We start from the raw sequence: 20,901 nt of genomic DNA, 5'->3' as shown, positions 1-20,901 counted from the left end.
ATATATATTTGTGTGTGTGTGTGTGTGGTGAGAACACTTAAGATCTACTTTCCTAGCAAATTTCAAGTATACAATATGGTATTATGAACTATGTTCACCATGCTGTACATTAGATGATTATTAATGTTAAAGGAAATGAATATTCAATCAAATTATGGGGCTATTTTGGAAAAAAAAAGGATATCCCCTTATCATACACCAAAGTAAATTCCAGGTAATTTAATAAATTGTCATTAAAAATATAGGGGAAAATATTGGTTAATTTCTGATTACTTTAGGAAAGGAATTTCTAAAATTAAGAGCAGTAGAATAAATTACAAATAAAAATCTCAATCTACTGTATATTTAAAAAAGTTAAAAAGAATAAAACATAGGGTAAACCAGAAACTGGGAGAGAAAAATATTTTCTAGAATTATGACAGAATATTGATACCTTTATTTTTGTGATAAAGTCATCTAAATCAGTAACATACAAATAGATAAATAAGTAAAGGACATCAGCCACTAGGCCAAATATTCCCTGGAAGTTAGAAACTATGTATTTTTATTCCTAATGCCTAGCAGTTAGCTTGTGCTTATTAAATGATTTTTGAAGGAAACTGAGGAAATATTAAAATATGCCAAAAATAGTCAAGTAATAAAAAGTAAATTGAAATCATTATTTTCTATCTATGTAGTGGACAAAGCTAAAAGGAAAAGATAATATTTAATGATGACAAGTTTGTTGACGCAGTTCATTTTACCTATTATTTGTGGAGGTAGAATTAATAAAGTGCTAATAATGGTGTGGACACAGATAATAGTAAAAAGTGGGAAATAATCCAATTTAATGTTCTATAAAAAGGAGATTGGTTTAAGTATGCAATAGTGTGTCTATAATGAAACATTAGTCTGTCCTTAAAAAGAGATTTATAGAGTTTTAGGTAATTTTTGATACTATACAGGCTATATAGTAAAATCCTAAATGAGAAACTAGAATGTAAATAGAATGTAAAGTAATACATATATATACACATACATATACATATATACATATAATATGAGCACAATCATATAAAAGTTATACTTAAATGAAAGCCAAGATCAAATCACCAAAATTTTCTTTCTGCTAAGAAGGATGGGTAATTTCATAGTGTTCCTCCTTTTTCTTTGTTTCCCAGAGTTTCTCTATAAGTAATACCACTAGAAATAACCTTTAAATAAGATCCAGTCAAGATATCCACAGGAATTTAAGAAGTCTCCTGTGTAACAACTTCATATAAAAAATAAAATTAATATTTCAAACATCCCTGGGTTGGTAACCTGTATTTTTCAACACGGTTTGGAGAAAACGTATTCCCTTTCGTGGTGATGGTATCAGTGGCTGAGCTACCACTTGTGGTCATCACACATGGACACCCAATCCATTGTTTCTGGTGTTATGTCAACACAGGGAATAGATAAGACCAGAGATTGCCTGGGCTTTCAATCTGCATCTACTTAGTGGCTACATTTTGTATCAAACAAAAAACAACCAAACAAAAAAACCACAAGGAAAGTAAATAAAGACTTGGAGAGACTTGTCCTTGAAAGTCCCTGAGAAATCCAAACTGCAGATCAGGAGGAGAGGCTGCTCAAAGCAAAGCCCCAGCTGACCTCCAGGGAAGGGTATTAGAGGAAAACCAAACAAAATATTTGGTAAAAATAGAAGAGAGGAGAACATCATTCATAAGTGACACTTCACAGTTTCAAGGCACTTATCTAGGTTATATTTTTTCCCATCATGTCTACTTTACAAAAATGAGTGAAAGCTATCATTCGTGTTTTACAGAAGAGAAATGGGAGCCTTGAGAGGTGACATGACTTGTGCAGCAGTAAAGTGGAGACTCGGGCCTCCCCCCAGGGTCTGGCATTCTTTCTAAATACGCCTCTATTTGTGTGAAGAAGCCCATGGAGCGTGTCTGGTCAGGTGAGGAAGAGGAAGAGGGCAGGTCACAGTGCAGTCCAGGCAGCATGTTGCAATGACCCTGATATATGCACCTGGAGATATGGCTCATCCTATGAGCTGCTTCTGCAATTTTTTGGGTGAAGTGGAGTGGTGGAATCAAGGCAATGTAGAGAAGGCTTGAAAATTAGATACCAGTGATGGGAGGAAATATGGTCTACGTGGGTTGATTATATACATATAAAGAAAGCTCAAATGGAGAATCATTTCATTCTCTTGAGAATCATTAGTGTCAAAGGAGTACTCTAGGAGGATACCTGTGAAAAGAATAAGCTTTTTTTTACTTTGTTCTTTCCTTGTTAACTTTTGTGACCTGGCAGCAGAATTTGAATGTGAATGGGCTAAAGGAGAATCTTAGGCAGATCAATCTGTATTCAAAATACAGGATGAACCATGGTGAGCAGAGGAACAGGGAAAAAATAAAAGTAAATGAACAAGATGTTCTAGACATAAGTTAAAAGAAAGAAAAGAAACAGACACAGATAAATAACTGGAACTGGAAAGCATCCACCACGAGGTCCTGAGGGAATCAAGGGTCAAGCAAGAAAAGTTGGAAAAAGTAAGCAACCCAGGGGACCTCTGCCCCCTTTGCTGACTTTGAACTCCCCACGAGAGTTCAGGGAACGGACACTGTACTTTATTTTTTATTTAATTATTTAATAATTAATTTTAATTAATTAGTTTTTGGTTTTTTTTTTGAGACAGAGTCTCACTCTGTCACCAGACTGGAGTGCAGTGGTGTGATCTCGGCTCACTGCAAGCTCTGCCTCCTGGGTTCAAGTGATTCTCCTGCCTCAGCTTCCAGAGTAGCTGGGACTACAGGCGGGGGCCACCATGCCCGGCTAATTTTTGTATTTTTAGTGGAGACGGGGTTTCACTATGTTGGCCAGGATGGGGATACTGTACTTTAAAAAGGCTGTGTCCGTGGAGATATCAACCTAAAATGCTGCCATAAACAAACGAAACAACCAAAATTTAGGGTAAAACATTTAGGGAGAAAAGAAAACGTTTTCTTGGCTTTGTGGGAAGTGACATGGTGGCTGTTTAATTACCACCCAAAGAGAGATAACGGCCCTGAAAATGGGATGGAGGATCTGTCATGTGAAAGAGATTAAGAATCTGTAGTTGGGAAAAGTAAAGAGCAAACAGGCCATAATTAAAAATCTATGCAGTTTTTTTGTGTGTGTGTTTGGTTTTTGAGATGGAGTCTTGCTCTGTCTCCCAGGCTGGAGTGCAGTGGCACCGTATTAGCTCACTGCAACCTCTGTCTCCTGTGTTCAAGCAATTCTCCTGCCTCAGCCTCCCGAGTAGCTGGGATTACAGGCGCCCACTACCACGCCCGGCTAATTTTTTTATATTTTTAGTAGAGACAGGGTTTCACCATGTTGGCCAGGCTGGTCTCGAACTCCTGACCTTGGATGATCCGCCCTCCTCGGCCTCCCTGTAGTGTTGCGATTACAGGCGTGGGCCACCGCGCCAGGCCCCAAAATCTATTAAGTTTTAAAAGATAAGAATCAAGTAAATTGGGAAGACAATTCATTAAATACAAAATACTTAAAATAAGGTGTGGCTCTTTGAAGCTTGGAGATTCGTATACATAAGGTGGAGTTTTAATCACATATCAGGGTGTAAATTTATGGAAGTAAAAGCCAAAAACATGGAGTGATTAATAAAGCACTGTTTACTCACCAGATAGTGGACTCCTCTGGGAAACCAGACATTTTAAACTTATGATTAAAAAGTGATGTTGATGTCCCCACCACACTAAATTACCAGGCAGCATGACTGAAACCAAGAAAGTGAGGAAACCAATTGTACTTGCTTCCTAATTATCAATGAGAGGTCTGAATATTAACGAGGCTAACTCTTTCCCAAGTGGTATGACCCTGCTGTAGCTCAGAAATGGACCCATTGAAACAGCCTTGCCAAAAGTTGGTGAGATAAGACTGGGGAGCTAGGAGGAAAGAAAAGCAAAGGCAGTGGGAAAGCAGAAACAGAGCTGAGACGGCCGCCATTACTCTGGGCTTTTGAAGTGATGCTGACATCTAGTGGTGCTGGGTAGGAAAAGCATGAGGAAGATCAAAGCATTTTTAAAATATCCTGATACAGGTCAGATCAGGTTGTGTTCTACCCAAGTGTTCCACCCACACACACTCTTTGAGAAAAAGGATTGTTGTAAGACTGAGGCTAAGAAGTCGCGAGTATGGCTGGGTGATGAGGCTTATGAAGAAGCTATTGTACACACAGAGGTACAATCCCACGGCTGCTCACAGAGGTACACACCCACGGCTGCTCTGAGACAGGCGGTGCTGTCTGCCAGCGTTGCCTTGGGTTGCCACCTCAGACTAAGTGCGTCCTCAGGCTTTCAGGGAGTGAGGACTTGGGAGAAGAGGAGGAAGACGGAGCACATAACACTGTTGGATATTTCAGGGGATGCTTCCATGTTGTTAAAATAATAAATCTTCATCACTGAGATGAAGGGAACTGGCAATGCTGGTAGGTTGGGGACTGGGAATCTTTACAATCATAAAAGAGACAGAAAGCTCAAATCCAACTTCTAATCATCATGAAAAGTGAATTTGGGATAGAGTCACATGGAGGATAAACTAATGACAAATGTATTGAATCAAATCCAGCATTTCAAATATAAATCAAATTGCACCAGTTCTACAGTCTCTATTTGGTGGCATTTACCCAGGATGGCTGTTATCTGCAATTGACTCTGAGTCTGTACAAAGAGGTTTTACTCTTAGGAATCTACCCATGCACTCTGAATTATGATGCCAATAAAAGTGTAATCACTATACACCAAATGGTTTTCTGGAGGCTAGTGTCTATTTCTTTTATGCCTCAAAGCGGTTTGAACATATACAATAAGAAAATGGGAAAGACAGATACAAAGAAGTTTGAGAGAATTGTTTTCAAGCATACCATTGAATAATGGTAAGTTTTTCCATCCAGGGAAATTTTAAAAATACATATAGATTATGTTCCTACCTCTGTCTGTACCATAGACATCCGGTATGACCTCATTTCTGACACCAGCCCTAAGATGTCGACAAACTCATGATCCCGAATATGCTGCAAAAGCCTGTCCAGGGCAATGAATGTTCCCGTCCGTCCCACTCCAGCACTGCAAAAGAATGTTCCGATGCCACATTATTCAGATGGTCCTTCTTTTTTTTCTCTTTTTTCTTTTTTGAGACGGAGTCTTGCTCTGTCGCCCAGGCTGGAGGGCAATGGCATGATCTCGGCTCACTGCAACCTCCGCCTCTTGGGTTCAAGTGATTCTCCTGCCTCAGCCTCCCGAGTAGCTGGGAATGCAGGCATGCGCCACCATGCCTGGCTAAGTTTTGTATTTTTAGTAGAGATGGAGTTTTGCCATGTTAGCCAGGCTGGTCTCGAACTCCTGACCTCAGGTGATCCTCCCACCTTGGCCTCCCAAAGTGCTGGAATTAGAGGCATGAGCCACCGCGGCCGGCCCAGATGGTGCTACTTTACTGTTGAAATAAAATTGGTGATTTCTAAAAAACTACAAATAGTACCCTTGTGGAAAAAAGAAGTTTAAGCTCCTGACAATATCTTCCACTTAACTGTTTTTAAGTATGCAGTTGTGGTTGGTGTTCCTTCTGATGTTACATTTCTGACTGTCATGGCTACCTTCCTGAGAGAGATTTGCACTGCATTGGCCACACCCTTTTTCGGGGTCTCTGCTTCTGGAGAAAAGTAGGGATTCCACGTTGAGTACTCCCAGGAGCTGATTTCTGCATTCAGAGAGCTGATACACATAAACAATACCCTGTCTTTTGAACACCATCAGAGTTAAGCCCTCAGACCAGCTCAAAAGTCCAGTTGAGATGTCCATACTCTAACTCTAGCTCTGGGACCATAGAGATTTGTGTATCTTCAACCCTAAGTTCAGTTCACCACCCCACACCTGTCTTACAGCACGCCTGCCCTTTTAGGGGGTCCTGAGCCTGCTTCCATCTCACAGGGACCTTTGAAATAGTTACCTTAAAATCACATGAAAAAATGTGGACCCAGTCTCAGCCAGTCCCCCAATCCCAGTGCTCAGGGCACAGGTGGAAGTGGACGGACATGTGCCGGCCAACTGCCCTTCACAGTCCCTAGTTCTATGTGTTGAAGTCAGCCCTTTTTTCCCTCCAATCCTCAGCAAAGAGCCAAATGGCTCTAAGCTTTGAATTCCTGTGAAATGATGGGAAAAGAGAAAGTTCAAGCCAATTATGTGGAGTTTGCTAGAAAGATCCCACTCTATAAACCTTGAGTGTAAGGTTGCTTTTTCTACTAGACAACCCTTCCCTCCCAGGATTTCTCAGATAAAATGATCTGCCACTGAGTAAGCGCCTGTAAAGTCATATCCAGAACTGCACTTACTATCTTCCATGAAAGGAATCCATGAGTTTGACCCCAGAGTTGAACAGCTTCATTTTCTGCTCTTGAAAAAAACCATTTTGAGAACAGATAATCTTATCTGCTAAAGCACATCCTTTAACCTGTGAATGCCTACAGTGGATTGACAGCAACGATAACTGCCCTAAACAGAAACTTACTAGCTTATGAAGCATCTTCCTTTCCAGGGAGATGCACACTCCACACAAATGCACACACATACATCCTCATTCTAGCCATTCTAATTCACAAGGGCCAAGGCAGTAGGTCTGGGGTTGTAGATTTATTTGCTTAGGTTGGCATGGCTGCCAATGCTTCCCTTCCCATCTTCATCCCACCGCCACCTGCCACATGCCATTGGAGCATGTTTATGTCCCCTATTCTTTTGAGGTTGCATAAGGATTTTACAGAAGTATTGTATCACAGAGAGAGATTTTGATGGAGCTCTGTTCGTATAGTAGGAAGAACAAATTAAATTTAACGATAACTGTTCCTGTTGGGAATTAGTGTGGACCCTGATTTTTTTACATCCGATATCCTTTTTCATTCTACTGTCTGAAAATTTAAGAGCCAATGCTGAAGAGGAAGCATAGCAAATATGTTTATCTTCATAAGCTGAATATCTTCATTTTTTCTTTTCTTTTTCTAGTTTTTATGTCTATTTATATAATGTCGAGCTGTGATCAGCTTTCTATAATTTGACCTTGTATTTGTCCATGTTGTAACTACTCAGAATCCTTGATGGGGCAGGATAATATCACATATGAAGGGCATGATCTTTGCAGATTGGCATGCCTGGATTTGAATACTAACTCCTCCATGTTCTGGTTGCATGAAATTGTGTGAATCCCTTAACATCTCTACCCTTCTCTATTTTTTTTCCATTTAAAAATGGGAATAATAACATCTATCTTATAGGGTATAGATACAAGAAAGCCATAATAAATATTGTATATAGTAAGACATCAATTAATCATAGTTTAAAAAATCAGAATTCATTTAATTTTCAACTAAATCTGATAAGGGCTTATGGAATGGTGAGCTATTCCCCTTACAGAATCAACTCCTAATATTTAATAGACTATGCAGTTGATGAGGTTACCTGCAGTGTATAATCATGGGACCTTTGCTCTTGGTAGCTTGCTGTCGGACCATGTGTACAAACTGCAGGATACTTTCTGCAGCATTTGCTGTGGGCACACCATGATCAGGCCATGCCGTGTAGTTAAAATGCATCACATCCTGCATCTCGTCAGCCTTTAGAGAAAAAAAGCCAAAAACAAGCATTAATTTTTCAGTTCACTGTTAGGATGACCCAGGACTCCACTAGCGATCACAGGTTAATCATGCAAAAAGGTAGAGCCATGTTCCACACCTGGTCAATACACTTTCCATCCTTTCTAGTTTTGAGCACCATATCTGGCATAAAATAGGTAATGAAAAAAAAAACACACTAATTATATAAAGCTTCAAATAGTAGGATAAGTAGGCTAATCTGTACCTGTGTAATTAAGGACAAAACTTAAGCAGATTAGGGTTTGCATCCTGGCTCTGTCATTTAGAAGCTGCATCAGCTTTGGCTAATGAATTAAACACTGTAGAAAGTGCTGTTGGTGCCCTTTAGATACCTTTGCCAGCCTGAGGCACACTTTTCCCAGTTGCTGCTAACAGCACAGCAGTACCCATCTCTTGATAGTTGCCTTCCACTGCACAGAGGGGCTTCGACGGAAAATGCCTAAGAGGTTGCGTTCTCCTGCTGAGGGCAGCCCAGAGCTAATGCCTGACTAATTGTGGGGTACAAAAATCCAGCCTCTTTCAGAGTGAGACAATACCATGGTGCTGTTCATGCCCCAGCATTGTTTGTGGGATCCAGCACAGGTGAGACTTCAGCTGAATTCTCTGTAGGGCTTCTTCTCTATCAATCTGCTTCCCTTGCTCCCTTATGGGGTTTCCCCAAGAATGCACTTTCACAAAATCCCTTATATGAGAATCCTTGTCTTGGGCTTTGATACTAGAGGAACCACCTCACTGAGCTTCAGTTTTCTCATATCTAAAAGTGGTCTAATGATACTTATAACAAGAGTTGTTGTGTGGATTAAGTGTAATCATGTTTGTGATATTATTATTTACTAGTACCTCATTACTATCACTCACTGTCATCCAGCTCCATGCAATTGTATGGTTGGTTCTGGGAATCCCTAGTAAGTGAGTATAACTTGTATATGTATCCTATTCCTATTAACCCATACATCAAATATATTGTTGTTCCCTCTGAACTGAGTACATATTAACTAGAAGGTGGATCTTTCCAGATCAATTCTTTTTAGTTCCAACTAATTTGTAAGAGTGATATATTCTCCACTTGTTATCAACTGTCAGAAATATCCCAAACCCAGGCTTCATGAAGGTCTGATTCATCCCTCATTCCTCAAACTTGTGAAGAGCCTAGAATTCACTCAGAGGATGCAATACTATATCCTAACTGCGAAGGAGGGAAGCTTGACCTCGCTGTCAGTTTTGAACTAAGGTTTAAGCTCAGGTATTAAAAGAGAAATGAATTCCAAAGAGTCTTAGGCAGAAAATAAATTTATAAAGACAATTCAAAAATAAAATGTGTAAGTAAATATGTAAGATTTATTTAAATATGCATAAGTTATTACCTCCCCCACACCCATTGTACCCTTGGCACCTAATATATCCCTAGTAGCGTGCAGCGCCTCCCCTACTATGTTCAAGGATTTTGGCTTAGACACACAGAACATGAAGTCTACAAAGACACTGGCTACCCTCACTGCTCTCTTCAGGAAGTATGTTGAGACACTATCTTGGGCATAATGAATTGTGCAGAATAATTTACTTATGCAACGTCATGAGGATTTAAGAATATTCAGCCACCAAATAACTTTGGTTGCCAGGGAAGTTCAGGAAAATGCTTGCCCTGTTCAAATGCTGATCATAATTTGTATAACACATGTACATTGTAGCCTATATATATATTCCAGCACGGTTGAGGTGAAAATGTATTCAGTTAAAAAGTGCAAGGTGGGCCGGGTGCGGTGGCTTACGCCTGTAATCCCAGCACTTTGGGAGGCCGAGGTGGGCAGATCACAAGGTCAGGAGATTGAGACCATCCTGGCTAACACAGTAAAACCCCATCTCTACTAAAAATACAAAAAAATTAACTGGCATGGTGGTGGGCGCCTGTAGTCCCAGCTACTCGGGAGGCTGAGGCAGGAGAATGGCGTGAACCTGGGAGGCCGAGCTTGCAGTGAGCCAAGATCACACCACTGCATGCCAGCCCAGGTGACAGAGTGAGACTCCGTCTCAAAAAAAAAAAAAAAAAAAAAAAGTGCAAGATAATTTAAAATTAGGAAATCATTAAATTTTAGTTTGTTTCTCCACAGCTACAAGGCAGGGGTCCTGGAACTGGGGTCAGCCTGAATAGCAACCTGAATAGCAAGGCACAAAGTCCCTGGCAACAAACATGTTTTTCATGATCTTTAGTCTCCAGCTCTCACTCAGTTCGTGCCAAGTTCCAAGTAGTAGAAAGTGACAAGTTGTGTGTTATGGTCATTTTTCTCCTTTCTTGTTAAAGGAGAAAACTCTTCTGGTTTTATCTTACTTAGCTATTCCTAAATTTCTCTTACCTTGAGTTCCTTATTTATGTAATTTTATCTTTTTGTAATTGGAAAGTTTCCACATATCAAAATGGAATGGATAAAGAAGGGTATAAACAAAAAAGTGAAACAAATAGAAAAATATTAATTAGCACAGCACAATGTTCTTTGGGCAACTTAGCCTTCATTGTAGGAGCTTAGCATTTAGATTCATCATGCTTATGGCCAAAAGGGGGCACTCTGGTACCAGATGCTTGTAACAAGTAAATTCCTTACAAGCAAACACTACTGTTCAATGTTTTATTCCTATTTTTCAAGTCCTTCACATGATTGTCATTGAAAGATAGGTCATAATTTAAGACCAAGGACAAGAAGCATAGTACTGACCATGCAATAATCTATGTGACTCTTCTTTGTCAACAGACTAGGCAGTGGAACAGACCCTATTTTGTGCTCTGAAATTTTTTCTCCTATGTGCAAACCTAGGGACAGATTCGTACTGTATTTGGTTATCAGTTTGCACTGGCTTTTCAATTGAAATAGCTAAGAACAAAAAACAGAGTTCAAATGGCATTCGGATTGACAAATATTTTCTCTGATGGAAAGTCTATTGATGCTTTACAAGTGCCTTATTATTTTTGAAATAACTCCTTCATTCACTGATTTATTCATTCCACAGAGATAGAGCACTTGCTTCTGAAACTCACAGTATACTGGGGAGGCAGACACAAAAAGCGAGAATTGTAACTATCTATGGTGTGCTGTGATAAAGCAGCTTACTTGAGACTCTGCCCCAGTGGAGGAAAGGGCTAATGGTGTCCGAGCCCAGCGAAGACTCCACAAAGGAGGTGACACTTAAGCTGAAACGCTGCATTTGAGTAAAAACGTGCTTAACAAGGAAGCAATGTGAATTTCAAACGACTGAAACAACACAAAACACAGTCTGAGTTATACAGGAATTTGCCTAAATTCTCTTAGTCATAAAAGACATTGTTAACTGCCAGTTAACAATGATTAAGAAGTGATTTATCTCTTGTACATATCAATAAGTAGGCAGTATCAAGTTCTTACGTTGTATTGATATGGGCAATCTTTGTTTCCATTGCCTATTTTAAGGGTCAGCAAACATTTTCCACAAAGGGACAGTTAGTAAATATTTTAGTTTTTGCAGATCATATAGTTTTGGTTGCAACTACTCAAGCTTGATGTAGCACAGAAGCAGTATAGACAATTCGTAAACAATGCAGGCTGTGTTCTAATAAAATGTTATATATGGACATTGAAATCTACATTTCACATAATTTACATATAGTATTTCATATAAAATATTTTTTTTGTTGATTTGTGTGTGTGTGTGTGTGTGTGTGTGTGTAGACAGTCTTGCTCTTATTGCCCAGGCTGAAGTGTAGTGGCAAAATCTTGGCTCACTGCAACCTCCCCCTACTGAGCTCAAGCGATTCTCCCACCTCAGACTCTTGAGTAGCTGGGACTACAGGTGTGTACCACTATGCCAGCTAATTTTTGTATTTTTAGTCAGATGGGGTCTCCCTGTGTTGCTTAGGCGATCTTGAAATCCTGTGCTCAATGACCTGCTCGCCTCAGCCTCTCAAAGTGCTGGGATTACAGGCATGAACCACCGTGCTCAGCTGATTTTTTTTTCAACCATTAAAAAAATGTAAAAACCATTCTTAGCTCATGGGCTTTATCCAACAGGCAGTGGGTAAATTTGTTCCACAGGCTACGATTTGCTATTTCCTTAACTATTAGAAAGGATTGTTTCTAAGCAGGGAAGAACATCTCGGTGAGAACTTTCCTATTCAATTTTGCCTTCATAGAGAGCATGTTCAAGTGGAGAGGGCTATTAATAGTAAAAACTCTACATTCTATAGGCTGAGGTCAATGGCATGACGTTGATGGATGTTAGCGCCTGAGTCTGTCACAGAAATATTCAGCGTTTGCTCAGAGACTTGTCAGCAGAAAGGTGGCAGGCCTTGTGAGAAAAACAGACTTTTTTTTTTTTTTTTGGATGTGTTATCAATCAGAAGTCAATAGCCCTTCAAGAGCGATAGGGAATTATGATTAATAAGACCTAGAAGTACCTTCCAAACAATGAAAACCAAACCAGAACAAAATGAGAAAAAACAAACAAACAAACCCCAAACTACTAACTCATGGTTTAATTATTTAATTTAAAATGTAAGTGTGCCTTATAGACCCTAATTATACTCATGTATGATTAATATAAGTAATGAGAACACTTCTGTCTTCAATGATGCCTGATAAGCAATGATTAACAGTGTCTTCTATGATCCTGAGCTAATTTGAGATGAACTAGTGCAGACTTTTTACTGCATCTTCTCAGCCTCTCCAGAACAACCATATCATCCCCACCATCACTGATGAACTGGGGAACAATGACACTGAAAGTGGATTTTTCCTCTTGAAGGAGGCAGCATTGCAAAGCTCCAAGTGCTCACTGGGGTGGTCTCCCAGCACTTGCCCGGCGGTGGTGGGGTAGGTGGCAGTCCAAGTGCTCACTGGGGCGGTCTCCCAGCACTTGCCCGGCGGTGGTGGGGTAGGTGGCAGCACAAGGACAGCACCTGCTCTCTGCTTGGTGACTTACATAGTTGATTCGGAAGTGTCTACAGGCCCAGTCGTCCTGTTCTTCCTCTGAAATCATCTCCACAGTGATGTCTCCGTAGGCTATAGGTTCTTCCGTGAATGGCCAGTAATGGTCACATTTCACCTGGAGCAAGGACAAAACAATTGTTTAAAACAAACAGGCTAGGAAAGCAATTAAGCCTGTGCTCACTTAGGGAAAACAAAGGTATTTGCCTGTGATGAATTAGATAGGACCGTGGTGAAGATGAAACGTAAAGCAAATACAATCGTTTTTGCTACATAGTGTGAATTCTTATCATATGACTTGGGTCATTCTTATCATACCTAACTGAAACAGAGTTGAGGGGTCAGGGGATAAAGCACTCAGAACACCCCAGCTACTTGGGAGGCTGAGGCAGGAGAATCGCTTGAACCCGGGAGGCAGAGGTTGCAGTGAGCCGAGATCGCGCCACTGCACTCCAGCCTGCGCGACAGAGAGAGGCTCCGTCTCAAAAACAACAACAACAACAACAAAAAGCACTCAAAACGCGTAACATTGTTCCAGGAATATAATTCTCCGTAAGCCCTGGTTGCTGAAACTGCCGTTAGTAACTTGAAACCAGTGTTATCTAATAGCAACTGAAACAACCTCCTGCGACTCTGAGACTAGTTTTACCTACCACCATCCATTCACCAATCCGAGCTTGCCAGCTCCCCAAAACTTTACTAGTGCTAATGAACTTTCCTGCAAAACAATATGCAGTATTTCTCCTTTTGAGAAGACTTCCAACCTTCTCTTTTTTCCTTTGAACATTGCAAAGACCACCAGGTCTGTTTGCCCCCAAATTGTAATTCTTGCTTCACGAATACAATGTTTTAAATTTAGCGCTTTGTCTCTACGTTTTATTTGACTTTGAAAACAGCAAGCATTTCATCAGTGGCAGAGGCTGGGGCAGGTTTTGCTGCTAAGTGGGAACTGCTTCAGTAAGTACGTACCCTCCTTTTCTCATTACACTGAGTGAGCATGACAATAATCTGAGACTTCTGTTGCAGGACCATCTTCCAGAAGTCATTTCTGGTTTCAGGCAGTGGTCCCTGGGTGGCAATATACTCCTGGGGTGAGTTGTATCCCTGAAAGATAAGTGACAAAATTATCACCTAACCAGCCACTGTCAACACCAAATGCTGCTCAACGCCTATGGGAAAAAAAATGAAAATTTACAGGTGATAAAATTGGCAAAGGATCACACACCTATGTAACGTTTTCTCCTTTTTTAATCAAAGAGGCTATCAGATAACTGACCATAATTAGTCTGTGTGATTGTAAGCATTGTTCTCCAGAAGGCTGCAAAAATCACATCCACACCTTTTTATGACAATAATAACGATCTTTATATTTTAAAAGTGCAGGTGTTAGCGTGGAACCCTTTGAATTTGGTTGCTGAAACAAATTTAAACACAAGATAGGTGATCTTTAGCCTTTCTACTTTCCCTTTCACTGGTCCTTTATAAAGAAATAGAAAGATTGCTAGTCTATGGACTTTTTTTGGTATCTTTATTATGAAATGGGGTAATGCAAACTTTTTAGAATTCAATTGCTGGGTTGGGAATGGCTCTCTTTTGAACTGTTTGACACATCCGTATAGCCCTGCTAGTCTTTCTCTGGCTGGGTTAGCACTGGGGTGCCTGATTTTTTTTTCTACTTACAGGAATATAGTTGGCATTGATGTAGTCTGCACCTTCCTCTTCGTTCATGGAGACTAATCTCACACGGCTGAAGTCATCTGTAGAGAATAAAGAGAAAAAAATATTAAAATTCAGGATGGAAGGAAAAACTATTTTGACCCTCTCTATCTAGTATTAAGTTAAATAAGTCAGTGACAGAGTAGGTAGATAATAATTTTTAGCCTGATATTTTAGCCATTCTTCAACTTTAGTTTGTTGTTTAATTAAATAAGTGAATATCTTCCAACCACTATTTTTTTTTTCACTACCAGCTCTCCTGTCCTTGAAAGAATTGTTTCCAGGATTGTTTAGGGGTTGTGCAGAGTATTTCAGGAACTAAAATATCTGTGAGACTGACTGGACAGCTATAGTATGTAGCCTCAGCACACAGTTTTCATTTCACCTAGAGATGTCCAGAGAGTTCACTTCTTTAAGGAAGCCTAGACAAGAGAAGATGCATGGGTTTCTTTTGTAGGTGGACATTAAATGAAAGAAGTAATTTCTGAACTGTGGACAGATGTGAAGTGTTATTATGATAATATATCTAATTTCATCAAGAAACCATATCAAGAAGAGACTTCTCTTTCTAGAGCGTTTTCAGCCTTCCTTTTCACACTTTTCCATTGGTGCCTAGCTCCTACAGCGTGTAGCAGAGAGAAAAGTGAAATCTAAACTGGAATGTATTTTGATTGTTTTGTAAGTACTTTATATTACCTTTTTTCTTGAATGTTGCTTTTTATTACAAAATGCTAAGCAACTATATAACTTGTCAGAAGTTAGAGAAGGAATTTTAATATATTGCATTGCCTTTCAATTTGCCTCTTTCCATTATCAATGAATTGACTGAAAATATTTTATGAGAGTACCAATGATCCAGTTCCCAATTTGACTATGGCTTTCTAATCTCTAAAGGGCCAAATGGTCAGTCTTTTTGTTCAGATACAATTCACTTAAAAGCACAATAATTAAATCTTCCTCCATATGATAAGATCTAAAGACATCAAAGCAGAGTGAGATCAATGCAATCTTAGACGTGGCCTTGAGATCCAGACCACAGCTGGGTGTGGTCAGAGATTGGTGAAATTGATTAATCTACAATGACAGTCCTTCAACCCTTAAAAGACATGAGTAGGATTGGCACAATTGATGATCTTACATGGTAGGATGTTTGTGTAACGGTTTTTACATCGATTCAGTGGAAGATCTGCAGCAAAGTGTGGGATATCCAGTCCAATCAATTTCAACTCCTGTAAAGGACAGAGAATGGATTTGAGATTTCCACACATGGTGTGAATTGGATTATCGTTCACACTGGTTTATTGCTCACAAGCCCTTTGGTATATGACACTGCAGTGGCTCCCATTAGAGGCGGAGTGTACTCTTCCACCCCACTATTGTCAACTTGGTTTGGCCAATGATCTTAGGTAGAAATCAAGTCCAATCAGGAGCTTTCAATGCACTTGCTTGTTTGGTTTGCCCTCTTAGGTGCCTGCTGTCTGCCATGAAAAGGACATGACCAGGGAAGCTGCTAGTCCCAGAATGAGGAGACACAGAGGGCAGACCTGACTCTGACCCATAGCCTGAAGCAGAACTGCCCCAGCTGTTCCACAGACCCGTGAGTGAGAAAAGTAAATGTTATTGTAGAGATTTTGAGGTTGTTTCTCATATAGCATTACTGTGGTAATAGCTATCTAATACAACACATAAATACCTTGGATAACTTAGTGGTCATTTGGAGAAGTAAGAGCTATATGTATAACACTCAGGGTATGAAAAATTTGAAAATAAAAATGTTTTTCAGATTTTTGGAGGAATAGGGTAACTTAAGTTTATGAAATTTGTATAAACTTTTCCTATTCTCTGAAGGAATCTACGTTTTTTTTTTTTTTCTTGTAGGCAATGAGACTTAGAGAAAATAGTAAAAAAGAACGAGGAAGGAGTAGAGAACAATCTCCATGTTAAAAAGTATAGGATTAGGCCGGGCGCGGTGGCTCAAGCCTGTAATCCTGGCAGTTTGGGGGGCCGAGACGGGCGGATCACAAGGTCAGGAGATCGAGACCATCCTGGCTAACACGGTGAAACCCCGTCTCTACTAACAAATACAAAAAACTAGCCGGGCGAGGTGGCCGGCGCCTGTAGTCCCAGCTACTCGGGAGGCTGAGGCAGGAGAATGGCGTAAACCCGGAAGGCGGAGCTTGCAGTGAGCTGGGATCCGGCCACTGCACTCCAGCCTGGGCGACAGAGCGAGACTCCATCTCAAAAAAAAAAAAAAAAAAAGTATAGGATTAACAGGCACTAAATATCTGGTAATAAATATCTGAATATCTGGTGATGAAACCTCAAACATAAAGATGGATCTGTAGTTGCTGGGGAAAATCCTTTAGTGAGAATAAGAACATTCAAATGTCTGCCTCCATATATTGGTACTCTTATAAACCTCATTTCAGAAGGTGCACTGATAGGAAATTTTTATATAGATAACCGTCACACTTCAAAAATGGTACGTTATGGGGTAAAGGGGATTTCTAAGTTGCTACGCCGTGTATCTTATAGGAAACAAGGGGATTGTGGTTAGGCCATCTGTATTTCCTGGAGGCATCATTCACATTGTGGTCTATGTGAATGGTGTCCACTGGAGTTGTACAATGCACAGCCAATGCAGTGGATCTAGTTATATTCCTATACAAATTTTAGAGGAATATTAGTAAACAGTGTACATAACTGTGTATAAGCAGGATTACCCACGTAGTGTGCATCTTTCTATAAGACTATTAAGTGAGGCAGAAATCGCTTATTAGAAATTTTATTTACATTTATATAAGGTTAATATTGAGCCCAAGTTTTGCTCTTCATAATTCCTCCCAATTATTACTTCAAGGAATCAAAGTTGGAGGAATACTTTCCTGGGAGAAGAATTTTGGAGCATCTTTTAACACTGTTGAAGAGAATTGGAGACATTGGACCATGTTCTAGTATTGAATAGGGATATCTCTTTCATGCCCTTTGTGTCTTTATTCAAGTGTTCTTTGCAAAGCACATGCTTTATTAATCAAGTTATTGGGTCTTCTGATGCTTTTAAATAGAAGATCCATGGTGGCAAATTACCTTGTGCTTAATGGCATTGGGTTGCCTGACTGTAGCCAACATGGATGAACCAACAAAATTTGCCCAGATTTCTCTCTTCCTTTGATTTCTCATCACTTTTGGCTTTTCAAGATGACAGTATCTCAAGTTCTTTGGACTAAGTTGATGTTAGTCTTACATACAAACTATGTTACATTTGATTTTCAACTCACAAAATTGGTTTTCTTCCATCTCAAGCACTTACTTGCCAAATATATTTAGGTAGATGCTTGCCATTGTTACTTTATAATGGAGTATTCCATTTTAAAGGGTATTCAAAGGTTGACTATATTTTTCTTGTAAGAAACAACTTATTTTTAGTAAATTTCAACTAAATCAGTGTAATGTTTAGGTTAGTTTCTTTTGGTGGTTATAAGCTTATTTAAATTGCTTAAATTCTTTTAGAAATCTACCTCCTTTAGAAAATGCCTGCATAGATATTTTTTCAAAATATCTCACATATTTTGATGTGCCACTTAATAAACTATATGTTCGTGGAAGGGTAGTTAACTTTCTTTTTTTTAACATCCGTTCAATTACCTGTAAGATAAGGCTAGTAATTTCTCCATACCTTCCTTTTTTATAGTGACTATCAAATGGAATAATTTAACTCAACAAATACTAATACAGCACTATTGATAATCATTGTGAAATACTTTTGCGATGATTCTTTGTTTTGCTTTGCCTGGCTCCACAATTTCTTCCTCCTTTGCCATTTATGCCAGCAGACCAATAACTCTTCCCCCAGTTTCCTTGCTTTGGGGACAGACTGGTAAGCCACAGGAAAAGGCCTCAGATACAGAAGGAATTGTGGAACCAGATTGAGGCTGAGTGTTTGAGCACATGTGGAAACTGACTAAACTGATAGAACTTTAATTGTGTGTTGCCTTCCTGCTGTAAATACTCTAAGTTGATAAGAGAGGTTTAATTGGCTGAACACTGTAAGTGGAAGTTGCCAAAGTTGAATTGCAGCAAAGCGGGAACTGCATGTAAACACAATATGCTTAGCAGCCTTTGTAATTTAGCCTGTCACTAAGTGGAAAATAAAATATTAAGTTTCCAGTTCAGCAGCTTTGAAGTTATTTTCTTTCCAACCATATGGAAATTCCATTGGCTTAAATCTTTATGAAGACAAAGTATGGAGTGATAAACCTGAAACCCACATAAATCATTTTTGAATTTTGTTTTGTCAGTTTTGTTTCTAAATATAATTTATCACCCTTTTTTTCTAGGCTATACAGTCCTCTGTAGTGGGTTGATTGGTGATCCCCAATAAGATATGTCTATGTCCTAACCCCTAGAACCTGTGAATGTGATCTCATTTGGAGAAAGTGTCTTTGCAGTTGTAATTAAGTTAAAGAACATGAGATGAGATCATCCTGGAGTAGAGGAAAAGGAATGTAAAGATGGAGACAGATCAGAGTTATGCAGATGCAAGCCAAGGAGTCACTGCGGCCAACGGAAGCTGAAAGAGGCAAAGAAAAATTCTTCCCTAGAGCCTTAAGGGGAGTATGGCCCACTGACACTTTGATTTTGGAATTCTGGCTCTGCAATTGTGAGAATAAATTTCTGCTGTTTTAAACTACCACAACTGTGGTAATTTGTTATGGCAGCCATAGGAACTAATATGGTCACCCAAACCCAATAGCAGGCTATGTTTTGTTGGCTGTGTTTGAAGCATACGGGTCTTGGAAAGCAAAGCACAAGCATATACATTATATTAGTTGACTTGGGCTGCCATAATAAAACACTAGAGAGTGGTGGTTTAAACAGTAGAGATTTATGTCTCACAGTTCTGGAGGTTGCGAAGTCCAAGATCAAGATGCCAACAAGGTAGATTTCATTCTTAGGCATCTTGTCTTGGCTAATCCTGAGACAGTCAGGTAGGAGGGGGTCCTTGGAGAAATTCCAACTAGCCTGCTGACAGAGGTAGAGCCTTGGGAAGTTCACCATGTTTGCAGTGGGGAAGGAGCCTGGTCTCTCCTCTTCCTGTGTGGAACCTGAGATTCAAGCTGCCGGTGGGAAGTGCTCTAGCAGGGACTCCAGCCTAGTGAGAGTCCCTGTTTCTCCCTTTTCTTCCTTTTCACCCAATAAAACCCTGTTTTACTCACCCTCCAAACAGCCTGTGACCTAAATTTTCATGGCTGTGGGATGGACAAGGACCTCATCTTTAGCTGAACTAAGGAAAAGTCCTGCAACAATCCCACCATGAAGTCCTCACCCTCATGAGCTCATCTCATCCTAATTACTTAGCAAGGGCTCCATCTCCAAATACCATTGCTTTGGGGGTTAGGGATTAAACATAGGAATTTTGGGGGGTCACAAATATTCAGCCCATAACCTGCAACATCATCTTCTGAGGACAGCACAATCTGTATTCTGGTCTTAGGGTTTGTAACAGTGTCAGTTTGCTTTTGGTGTTTGCTTTGGGATAGGTTGGACATCAGAGCCAGATGAACTAGACTACTAGATTACTTGTCTGTAGGCATGGAAAAAGTGAAGAGAAACAATGTGCCGGTGGTGTTGACAGAAGAAGTTCCATGTATAGCAAGTAAATTCTACTACCAGAAATCAAAGGTCACCTCTTGTGAACTGCACGGCCAGTTCTGTAGCTTGTTTTCCTGTTTGTTTGTTTGTTTTTTATCTTTGCAGCCACATGTCTGAACAGAGATGGTGAGGGCCTTTACTAGTATCCTGATCAAACACTAAGTACAGACATTAATAGCAGAATGAGCAACATGTGACATGTCTTCTGGACTCTCACATTTCGGTTATAAAGTCTGGTTCTTCAAAATCTTTCCCATGTGAAACATAAAAAGTGAGGAACCTGTTTTAATCCCTGGGTCCCAAGGCTTTTAAAGGAAAGGTGTATATTTTTATCAGAAGGATAATCAATCTTTCTAGCAGATTTAAAATCAGATTCAGAGGAAAGAAGAAATTTATTCAGTAAACACAAATTAGTAACTCATATAGCTTCATGTATGACTTACAGCTGTATTGGTAGTATATGTAAATCCAGACATTGGTTTCAATTTGCAAAATGCTTATAAATGATGTAATTTCTCAATGCAAATGTGATATTTCAATGTCAGCATAAAAATGAATACAAATACTAGGCATTAATATAAACAGAACAAGTAAAAATTCAGCTGCTGGAATTATCTAGACCAAGGTGATTCGGTCATCTCATACCCTCTTGAATTCTCATTAGAGCTAGGAGCATTTTTTTCCTTAAGCCTCAATTAGCTCTCAATATATTTCAAGAAAATTTGAGGGCTGCCATATGAAAGGTCCAGCATACGCCCTGAAATCAGGCACGGGAGCACAATACTTCTATGAAAATCAGCGAGGAAACCCTGACACTGAGGATGTAGGGGGCAGAATGGGACTGAGGACTGGTAATACCTGAAGTCTGTCAAATGAAGAAGGAAGTAAATTGGA

General features: G+C 39.7%; 1 protein-coding gene across 2 annotated transcripts in view; it reads right to left on the bottom strand.

The window, feature by feature from the left end:
- Window positions 1-20,901, bottom strand: part of PTPRO (protein tyrosine phosphatase, receptor type, O) — a 283,195-nt gene that overhangs the window by 3,812 nt on the left and 258,482 nt on the right. For both annotated transcript variants that reach the window (XM_011990820.1, XM_011990821.1), the window contains 6 exons: window positions 15,494-15,584; window positions 14,320-14,396; window positions 13,609-13,743; window positions 12,635-12,757; window positions 7,497-7,651; window positions 4,982-5,117 (listed from right to left, as the gene is read on the bottom strand). In XM_011990820.1, coding sequence (XP_011846210.1) covers window positions 4,982-5,117; window positions 7,497-7,651; window positions 12,635-12,757; window positions 13,609-13,743; window positions 14,320-14,396; window positions 15,494-15,584 — 717 coding nt within the window. The remainder of the gene's footprint in view (window positions 1-4,981; window positions 5,118-7,496; window positions 7,652-12,634; window positions 12,758-13,608; window positions 13,744-14,319; window positions 14,397-15,493; window positions 15,585-20,901) is intronic.

This window comes from Mandrillus leucophaeus, unplaced genomic scaffold (genome assembly GCF_000951045.1).
Source record: "Mandrillus leucophaeus isolate KB7577 unplaced genomic scaffold, Mleu.le_1.0 Scaffold383, whole genome shotgun sequence".
Lineage (NCBI taxonomy): Eukaryota > Metazoa > Chordata > Mammalia > Primates > Cercopithecidae > Mandrillus > Mandrillus leucophaeus.
This window is presented reverse-complemented; position numbering and strand designations above follow the sequence as displayed.